This window comes from Phyllostomus discolor, chromosome 11, assembly GCF_004126475.2.
Source record: "Phyllostomus discolor isolate MPI-MPIP mPhyDis1 chromosome 11, mPhyDis1.pri.v3, whole genome shotgun sequence".
Taxonomy (NCBI): Eukaryota; Metazoa; Chordata; class Mammalia; order Chiroptera; family Phyllostomidae; genus Phyllostomus; species Phyllostomus discolor.
The window spans coordinates 55,661,493-55,672,868 of NC_040913.2; the positions used below are offsets into that span (position 1 = coordinate 55,661,493).

Genomic DNA, 11,376 nt, shown 5'->3' on the forward strand with positions numbered 1-11,376 from the left:
TTTGCTACAGAAATACTAATGTGTTGATTATAGGATGCCAATTCAGACAACTTTAGAGGGTGAAATCACTCTTATGATCCACAGATTCTAAACTCTAAAACAAATCTGGCTCTAAGACATTTTGGGTCAAGGATGTAAAATCAGTGAGGTGAGATTAGAGGAACTGGTTAAAGATGAAGATAAGATAGAAATTAAGATAAGACTGTGAATAAAAAAGGGAATTGAGGGTTGTTTTAGTATCCCACATGCCTATAACAATGGATGGTACTAAGACACTTGTTAAAATGTGCCTTTAACACTGTTTACTGAATTAAACTCCTGAGAGATGGACTGTGGTAACAGTCTTGGTGTTACTGTGGTCCGAAATTTATATTTGCCCAGTGAGGGGCAGACTAAAAGACAAACATGGTAATCATTGTCATCTTTGCTTGCGTACCACATCTCTGGAGAAAAAACTGAATCAGCTGATAGCTCCAGGCAACCTATATGGCCAGACCATGGGCAATGACAAGGCTTTTCTTGCAAAGATACCTCCCTGTCAACCATACCTGTGCTAATCCACCTGTCACTCACCCAGTGCTGTTTAGGGGACAATGGAAGGCTTAAGAGCCAGTACCTATTTCTGCCCCTTGCTTGCACTGTAGCAGGAAGTGAACAAAAGTTCATTGCGACTTTTGTTTGGTTTGTTGTTCTACATGACACCTCGACACCTGACAGATCAACACCTAAGACCAACCTCACCTCAGTGCCAGTGCTCTGTATGTAACCTTCAGGAACCTTTTGTTATGGTCCTATTTATCTCATACATCTTTAATCTTGACTTCTACTTGTTCTCGCTCATTAGCATTTAAACATAATCACACTTTATTTCATTTAAAAGTTCTTGGTCTTATCTCCTCCTCATGCAATTAACTCTTCTTTCTCCTTTAAGTTCTGGAACAAGAAATGGCTCACCCCCAGCCTTTAGCACATGCTGTCCCCACAACTGGAAACATCGCACTCTTATACTTCCATTGGCTACATTTAACTGGTCTTCACTAACCTGCTGTCCCAAGAAACTTATTGGATTTCACCATTCCTAGTCAGGGATCTTACCTCTGGTTTCCCACAGTGCCTTGTGCTTGCCTTTATCAAGACTTTATATTTATTTACTGGTTAGTCCACTTAACTGAGAATTTCTTGAGGGCTGAGGACTTAGTTGTATTTATATGCCAGATTCACCAAAGTTGTCTGGCTCTTCATAAGCACTCAACAAATGCTTGGCAATGAGTAACAAATTCAGCAGAAAGTAAAAAAAAAATAATAACCCAGGATAACTTAGTATATCTGCTAAGAGTACAGACATCTTTGCCTTCAAAGCTTAATTAAAAAAAGTGTCATTCTTATTTCAAGATTATATTTCCTGTATAATAGGCCTTACTATGTCAGCTTATGATGAAGATAGAGACTTTCTTTTATCTTGGTCATTAAACCTAGGTGATAAGAATGCTATGATCAATCTTGACTGGTTTCAGCATCTCATCCTATTATTTCCAGAGTTTTAGAATTAATGCATTATCTGAAAATGTTTTCAAATACTTGTACCCTGAAGAAAAGACCATTTTAAATATCAAAAATGAGTTACTCTGTCATCAAAAATATATTTTTGAACTATTGTTAAAATTACTTTGATGTTAATCATTATTACTAAAATAAGAATAATGGATTAAATGGCATTTTTGTTCTTACCCTTGGGAAGGTTGTAAATCTGTCCAGTTCTTCAACAAAGCAGAACATCTGCAAACTAATTGCTGACATAACAATCAAGAGGCTGGCAGTAAATACAACCAAACTCCCAAGCTTTTTCCCAGGACCAAATATCTTGTACACAAAGTCTTCTAATGCAGGTGAAATCTTAATAAGCCGAACCACCCGAAGAACCTATTGTAAGAGAGAAAAACATACATATTTGATCGTTTATTTACTCTGAATGTTAAATAAGCTCATACTAAAATCTTATTTTTCATAACATTTTATTAAATTGCATTTTTCCATTTAATCATGTACATATGAAAAGTCACAATATAGTTACTAAGATATCAATCTAACTCACTGTCTGCTTTATAGCAAGAATACCATAAATCCTAAATGAATGAATGAAAGGAAATGGTGACAGCTAAGTATTTTAACATATAGTTCAAAATGGTATTACTAATGTAAACTATTGAAATAAAACTGATATTTTTATAATGTTCAAATATTGAAGAAAACATTTAGTTCAATAGTAACAATACTCACTGTCTCATAAAATAAAACTTCCTAGGTGTTATTGTACATTAATGAATTTTTTTAAAAACCTTCTAACTTGGACCTTTTACTTATGGGTGAGACTGCTATCCTTATAGACATTCTGTCTATCCTTTAAATAATAGAACTTTTTGAACTTTATGCTATCAAGTAGCCTCCCAGGGCTATAGACTACATTTTTCAGCCTCATTTATAGATAGATGTGGCAGTGGACTAGGTTAAGCACTATGGAATGTGAAAGGAAGTGATTTTTGCAACTTTCCACACATTAAATTAAATAAATCTGACCTGGATACTCTTTTTATACTTTTATTTGGCTATGAAATGGAAACAATTGGAGTATCACCTTTGGACCAAAAATAAAAGCCTTGAATAGAAGATGGCAGATGCAATCTGACACAAAAGAGAGTGACTTCCTGAATAACCATATGGAGCAGAGCCATCTACTTGCTATTGGAAAGAAACAAACTTCAATCTTATATAAACCTTCTATTTTTAAATCTTCATTATATTTGCTTAGCTTGTTATCTAAGCACATACATATGTTTAGATGGTTTGCATGTTTATATATATGCAAAATCTCCCACTCATAACTAAGTTTTCTCATTCATTTAACATATACTGATTGTCATGTGCCAAACATTGTGTTAGAAAAATATATTCAATGGCTACTATTACAAAAGGAGTATAAAACAAAGACACAACTCTTTAGGTCATATCTATAACATTAAAAATATAAATTAGGATTTGGCAAGATGGCAGAGGAGTACATGGAAGTCATACTAATCACTCCCAGGACCAATCTGGAATTTCAACTAAATTGTGGAGAAATCACCCAGAACAAACAACTGAACAATAGTGAGAAAGAGAGGCCTTATAACCTTAGACAGACAGAAGAATCAACTTCAGCACAACTTGACTGGTTAGGAGTGTGGTGGAGACTCCAGAAGGCTGGCTAGTTGCCCACAGGCAGGAGCACTGGAAGGATAATTAAGCAACCAGTTGGATTCCCTTGGGAAGAGTGGTGTCTAAACCCTAAGCTGGAATTCCCAACCCAGAGCACCAGAGCCCAAAAAGTACAGACAACAACCAGTGGCAAAAAGCAGCAGGGTTGCTCTCTGTCAGAGACAGATGGATGGAGATGCAAAGACCCATTAAAAGAGCTTACACAAAAAATTTCATTTGCAGCCACTTACCCTGCTCCATCCAAGGAAGGGGGACAGAGTGGGCTAGAGATACCTGAAGAGAGATGGGAAAGAAGCTTTGGGGAGAAAACAGAGAGTAGCCACTGGGATCCTGGTGGTGAGTCATCCCCCATATAGGAGCAGCCATTGTGCTCAGGCAGACCACTCCTTCCAAGCAGCAGCAGCTGTAGGGGAAACAACAGCCCTGCCCCCAGGAGAGACTCTGCCTTGGCTCTGTGGTGCTTAAGCCTGACTGCTCAGTGCAGAGTGACTAGATTCACAACTGAAGGAGACAGCCACAGACCATAGATAGAAGTCTCAAACAGGCTGCCTAAGATCAGATATGGCCAACATCTGACATCACCAGAGGCAGATCCAGAAAGAAAAAAGCAATGATAAATACTAGAGGCTACAGAGACAGAATTCACTACAGTCTTCTCCATGATTTGCGATATTTTCTTTCCTGTATAGCTATCTAACATTCATTTCTTATCCTTCAAATTTGTGCATACTCTACTTTCTTCATTCCCTTTTTTATTCATTATGTAAATTTTACTTTCTTTTTCTGTGTTGCTCTGACTCCCCACTTGTATTAGTGTTCCTCCCTCAGCCCTATCAAAACAAATTTTCTTTCAGTAGGTCATCTCATATTCTCTATCCTTTCTTATAATGCTCTCAATCTCTTTACACACTTGTTAATGCTGGTTCATTTGCTATTGATAGTGGGATTGCATGGGGGGGGGGTATTTTTGCAGGGGCAGGTTTTTTTCCTGAGCTTTGTGGTTTTGTTCTGGCAGCACCTGCACAAAGCATACAAGGTGTGGTGGACAGAGTGACCCTCAGCCAACCAGGTGGAGGGAAAGACCCACCAAAGCATGACCCAACAACAACAAAAACTCTAGTTACATCCAGAGAGCCAACATAAATGGCATAAAGGACATCCCAAAAACATAAATTTCAGAAGATCAAGGAGACTGCACCACTGAATCTCACAGTCTCCTACCATAGAAGATCACACCACAAAGTCAGGGAGTTGAAAGGGATCATTTTAAGATGCAAAAGCAAACAAGAAGAGTCTCACAAATAATGGGAAGACAAAGAAACAGCCCCAATAGAAAGGAAAGGAGAAATCCTCAGAAATAGTGTTAAATGAAAGAGAGGCAAGTCAACTATCAGATATCAAGTTGAAAAGAATGGTTATAAGGAAGCTCAATGAGCTCACTGAGAATTACCAAAAATTACAGGGAAACTATAAGGAACTTACCTCAAATTATATCAGCATGAAAAAGGAAATAGAAACTATCAACAAGAGCCAAGAGGAAATGAAGAATACAACTGGTGGATTGAAGAACACAGTAGAAGGAATCAAAAGCAGACTAGGTGAAGCAGAGGATTGAACAGGTGAGCTAGAGAAAAACATAGGAAAAAACTGCCAGAAAGAGTAAGAAAAGGAAAAAAAGACTAAAAATGAACAAAGAGGGGTTAAGGGAATGCAGGACAACACGATATGTAACAATGTCCTTATAACAGGGATATACCAGAAAAGATAAGAGGAGCAAGGGATAGAAAACCTGTTTGAAAATGTAGTGAAAGAAAACTTCCCTAATTTAATGACAGAAAAAGGCACACAAGTCCAGGAAGCACTGAGGGTCTCAATCAAGAGGAACCTAAAGAAGCCCACTCTAAGACACATCACTATTAAAATGGCAAAATTCAAAGACAAAAAGAGAATCTTAAAGGCAGCAAGAGAGAAACAGGAAGTGACATACAAAGGAGCCCCCAAAATGTTAGCAGCTGACTTCTCAATGGAAACACTACAAGCCAGAAGGGAATGGCATGAAATATTCCAAGTAACAAAAAGCAAAGGCCTGCAACCAAGACTACTCCACCCAGGGGGGCTCTCAATTAAAATGGAAGACAAAATAAGGAGTTTGCCAGTTAAAAGAAGGCTAAAAGAATACACCTTCACTAGACCAGCATTGCGAGATATGCTAAAGAGACTGCTTTAAGAAGAAGAAAAAAGGTGAGAGAGAGAAAGGAACACAAGTATGAAGGAAGTAAGATGGCAATGAATAAGTATCTATTAATAATAACCTTAAATGTTCCAGTCAAAAGACATAAGGTAGCTGAATGGATAAGAAAACATAACCCACTGATATGCTGCCTACAAGAGACCCACCTCAGAATAAAAGACCTACATGGACTGAAAGTGAAGTGTTGGAAAAAATATTTTAAGCAAATTGACAGGAAAAGAAAGCTAAGGTAGCAATATTTATATCAGACTTCAAAATAAAGACCATAAGAAGACACAGAGAGGGACACTTCATAATACTCAAGGGAAGAATCCATCCAGAAGACATAAATATTGTAAACATATATGTACTCAACAAGGAACATTCAAATATATAAGGAAAATCTTGGAGGACTTCAAGAAAGTTATAGACAGCAACACACTTATACTAGGGATTTTTAGGATCCCACTGTCAACAATGGAGAGATCTTCCAAACAAAATATCAACAAGGATATTGTGGAACTCAATGATGCATTAGATCAAATGGGCTTAACTGATTATAGATATAGATATATAGATATATATATCTCTCTATATATATACCACACAACCTTTTATCCCAAAGCAAAATACATATTCTTTTCAAATGTACATGGACTATTTTCAAAGATAGATCCCATGATAGGACACAAAGTAAAACTCAATAAATTAAAAATAATTGAAATCACATATAGCATTTTCTCAGACCACAAGGGCTTAAAACCAGAAACCAACCTCAAAAAAAAAAACCCCTCAAAAATATTCAAACTCATGGAGACTGAATAACATGCAATTAAACAATGAATGGGTTAAGAATGAGGTCAAGTAAGAAATCAAAAAGTTTCTGGAAACAAATGAAAATGAACACACAACAGTCCAAAACCCATGGGACACAGCAAAGGCAGTCCTGAGAGGGAAGTTCATAGTGATACTGATGTACAGAAAAAGATAGAAACATTCCAAGTAAACAACCTAAGGCTACATCTACAAAAACTGGAGGAACAATGACAAATAAGGCCACAGCAAATAGAAGGAAGGAAATAACCAAGATCAGAGCAGAAATGAAAGACAAAAACTAAAAGAACAATTCAAAGGATCAATAAACCCAGAAGCTGGTTTATTGAAAAGATAAATAAATTTACAAGACTTTAACCACACTAAAAAAAATTGAAAGGATCCAAATAAATAAAATGAGAAATGAAAGAGGGACAGATTACAATTGATACCACAGAAATAAAAAGAATTTTAAGAAATTGCTATGAACAACTATATGCCAAGAAATTTGAAAACCTGGATGAAATTGACAAGTTTCTAGAAAAGTACAATCTTTCTAAACTGAATGAAGCACAAAGCCTGAACAAACCAGTAACAACCAATGAATTTGAAGCAGTAATCAAAAAACGCCTGTCACACAAAAGCCCTCGACCAGACAGTCTCACAGGAGATTTTTCCAAAGCATTTCATGAAGAGCTAACCCTGATTGTTCTCAGACTATTCCAAAAAATCCAAGAGGAGGGAAGATTCCCAAACTCTTTTTAGGAGGCCAGCATCATCCTAATCTCAAAATCAGATAAAGATACAACAAAGAAAGAAAACTTTAGGCCAACATTGTTGATGAACACAGATGCTAAAATCCTCAACAAAATATTTTCAAACCACATCTAGTAATACATCAAAAAGATCATACATCATAATTGAGTGGGATTCATCCCAGGGATACAAGGATGGTACAATATTCACAAATCAATAAATATATCACATAAACAAAAGGAAAGACAAAAATCACATGATCATATCAATAGATGTGGAAAAAGCATTTGATAAGGTACAGCACACATTTATGATTAAAACACTTAGCAAAGTGGAAATAAAAAGAGTATACCTCAGCATAACAAAGACCATATATGAAAAAGCTACAGCCAACATTACACTCAATGGGCCAAAATAAATGCTTTCCCATTAATATCAAGAACAAGACAAGGGTGTATACTTTTACCATTTCTATTAAACATAGTATTGGAAGTCCTAGCCACAGCAAATAGACAAGAAAAAGAAATGAAAGGCATCCAAATTAGAAAGCAGGAAGGAAAACTGTTATTGTTTATAGATGATGTGATAGGGTTCATAGAAAATCCTATACAATCCTCCAAAAAACTGCTTGATCTAATAAGTGAATTTGGCAAAGCAATGGGATACAAAGGTCAATTTTCAGAAATCAAAGGCATTTTTTACACAAACAATGAAATATCAGAAACAGAAAACAGTAAGAGAATCCCATTTGTTATAGAAACAAGAAAAAATAAAGTATCTAGGAATAAATCTAACGAAGGAGGTAAATGACCTGTACTCAGAAAACTACACAACACTGAGGAAAAAATTAAGGAAGACACAAATAAATGAAAGTATATACCATGTTCATGGATGGGAAGAATTAACATCATCTAAATGTCCATACTACCTAGAGCAACTTATAGGTTCAATGCAATCTCTATTAAAATACCAATGACATATTTCACAACAAATATTTCAAAAATTTATATGGAACAATAAATGACCCCAAATAGCCACAGAAATTTTGCGAAAGAAGAACAAAGTAGGAGAGATCACAATACCTGATGTCACACTGTATTATAAGGCTACTGTAATCATAACAGACTGATACTGGCATAAGAGCAGACACATAGATCAATGGAACATAATAGAGAGCCCAGAAATAAACCCATGTCTCTATGGTTAATTAATATTTGACAAAGGGAGAAGAAACATAAAATGGAGTAAAAATAGCCTCTTCAACAAGTGGTGTTGGGACATCTGGAAAACTACATGCAAAAAATGAAAATCAACCACCAACTTACATGAAGCACAAAAATAAATTCAAGTTTGATAAAAGACTTAAATATATGTTGCAATGCCATAATGTTACAGAACAGAGCCAAGGTGGGGGTACAATATACTATTACCAAAAGGACCCCCGCAACTGGGTTCGCTATGCCTGCCGGCCTCCAGAGGAAAGACATCTCTCAATGTCAGAGATTTGTGAAAAGGAAAGGAAATGTTTATTTAAAGCTGTACAGACTTAAAGTAGTGGCACAATGTCTTCATTAAAATATTAAAGTCTTTTAGGATACCCACAGACACACACATTTCTTCCTTCTCCTTCTGACCTAATCTGGGGTACCATATCTCAGGAAAAGAAGCAGAAGTCTGTGATTCAGGCTCCAGGCACTATCAGCTGTGTTGCCACCAGGATCTCCAGTTAATCCAAAGCCATGTGGTACCTTCTCATGGCCCATCAGCAAGAATCCTTTCACCACTTTTCTTCCAGGTAAAGTCTCTCCTTCTCCCTAAGTCATGTGGCAAAAGGAAGTACCCCAAAGCTGCGGGGTCCCCACTCTGCCAAAGCCAAGTGGTTCTCTCTTGCCAAAGCTGCATGGTTCTCCCCTCAAATGGCTGCCACATCTGGGTTTAAATCCCTGGGCCAGTCTTCCTCTGCAGCCCCATTTCTGACTCCTCCTACAGTCAGTTACACCTGCCAGCATTTCTGTATTCTTCCAGGTTTACTGGGCTGCCATCCTCAGTCTGGATAGGAGTGGCCCCATGGTGTGGAGCCAATCATCTCCAAGCTTTCACTCAGGCACTGCAACCAGGAGGAGTGGCCTCCCAATTACACCTTGGGTGAATGTCCCTCCCATCCCCCTAGCTCAAAGCATGGCCATGGCTATTTAATGTATCTATGAAACCAGTTAAAGTTTATAGACATGTTAAATGACCATGCCAGAGTTTAGCTGCAAATCTGTTGCTATGCAAAACAACTCTCAATGGCCCTGCTCCATGTGTCCCTTCCCCCAACTCACACCTGTGTGGGGGGAGGGGTGAGAACATCCTACATATTTTTCTAATATTTCCTGGACACCTTGAGTTCTGGACCCCATTCCCAAATCCCTATTTGGGGCCCCCCTCTTGGCTGCACCCTGTTACAATAAAAATCCTAGAGGAGAACATAGGTGGGAAAATCTCAGATATTCCATGCAGCAATATTTTCACTGATATGTCCCCTAGGGCAAGAGACATAAAGGAAAGAATAAACAAATAGGACTTTATCAAAATAAAAAGCTTCTGCATGACTAAAAAAAAATCAGCAAAATGAAAAGGGAACCAACTGTATAGGAAAATATATTTGCCAATGATACCTCAGACAAGGGTTTGATCTCCAAAATATATGAAATTAAAAGATATATATATATATATATATATATATATATATATATATATAACTCACATGATCCACTCCAGGAAGACAAACAACCCAATTACAAAATGGGCAAAAGACTTGAACAGACACTATTCCAAGAAGAACATACAAAGGGACTAGAGACAAATGAAAAGATGCTCAGCATCACTAGCCACAGAGAGATGCACATTAAAACCACAATGAGATACCACTTCACAACAGTAAGGATGGCTATCATAAACAAATCAATAAATGACAAGTGCTGGCAAGGCTGTGGAGGAAAAGGAACCCTGGTGTGTTGGTGGGAATGCAGACTAGTGTAGCCTCTGTGGAATTTCCTCAAAAAGCTAAAAATGAAACTGCCTTTCAACCTGGCAATTCCACAGCTGGGACTATACCCTAAGAATCCTGAAACACCAATTTAAAAGAACCTGTGCACCCCAATGTTCATAGCAGCACAATTTACAATAGCCAAGTGTTAAAGCAACCTAAGTACCTATCAGTAAATGAGTGGGTCATAAATCTATGGTACATTTATACGATGGAATACTAATCAGAAAAAGAAAGAAGGAACTCCTACCCTTCAAAACTGCATTGATGGATCTGGAGAGCATTATGCTAAGTGAAATAAGTCAGGCAGTGAAAGACAAATACCATATGATCTCATCTACAAGTGAAACCTAATCAACAAAACAAACAAGCAAGCAAGCAAAATATAACCAGACATTGAAATAAAGAACAAACTTACCATAATCAGAGGGAATGGGGAGGAGGATAATGGGAAAAAAAAGGGAAAGGATCATCAAGGAACATGTATGAAGGACACATGGACAAAGCCAAAGGGGTAGGAATAAAGGTAGGGGGTTGTGGTGTGTTGGGCTGGGGCTATTTTGGTGGGGAAATGGAGACAAGTATTTGAACAACAATAAAAATTAAATTAGAATATAATTGAAAGTTGAAGTATAAAATATAGGAAAATATCATTTTTATCTAGTCTAAGATGTCATACATTTTTTATGTACCTCTGACAAAAAAATGTTGCCAATTAAAGTGTAATAGACTAATGAATATAAGACTATTCCCAAATTTAGAGAGATTAAGATAAGAAAATTGTTGCATTGGCATAAATAAAATATTGTAAGTAAGATGATTATCAAAGATGATTCAATATTAATAAAAGCTTAAGTAGTCTGTTAAGTCTTCATCAGAGAAAAATGATTAATAGTTTATCTAAAATATAGTGAGAAACAGGAAATGATTTAAAAGCCTAGATTTTAATGTTTACACAAACAAAATAAAATGTGCTTAGACTTCCAATTCTAGTGTCACTAGCTTCCTACTCTTCCTGATCTTCCTTTGAAAAATAATTAGTACTCCACTCTTAGCCCATGAGGTCCAGAAGGGACTCCCCTATCTCCACGATCCAGACCTAGCCAGAATATTCACAATTACTTGAGTCACCAGAATATTTGTTGGACCCATTAGAGATGTTCCCTTTTTTCATTCCCAACTGGCATTACTGTAAGAACCCCATAAGTCTCAAGCCTGTAGGAGCCATCTTTGCTCTTGCATGGAGGGAGTCAGCTCACAGAAGAAAAGTGAGCAAAAAATAGAATGAGTCCCC

The 11,376-nt window shown here is 37.0% G+C and overlaps 1 protein-coding gene across 6 annotated transcripts in view; it reads right to left on the bottom strand.

Annotated features, from left to right (window-relative positions):
• NALCN (sodium leak channel, non-selective) overlaps window positions 1-11,376 on the bottom strand; it is a 367,092-nt gene that overhangs the window by 185,980 nt on the left and 169,736 nt on the right. For all 6 annotated transcript variants that reach the window (XM_036011432.1, XM_028526407.2, XM_036011431.1 and 3 more), the window contains one exon: window positions 1,729-1,920. In XM_036011432.1, coding sequence (XP_035867325.1) covers window positions 1,729-1,920 — 192 coding nt within the window. The remainder of the gene's footprint in view (window positions 1-1,728; window positions 1,921-11,376) is intronic.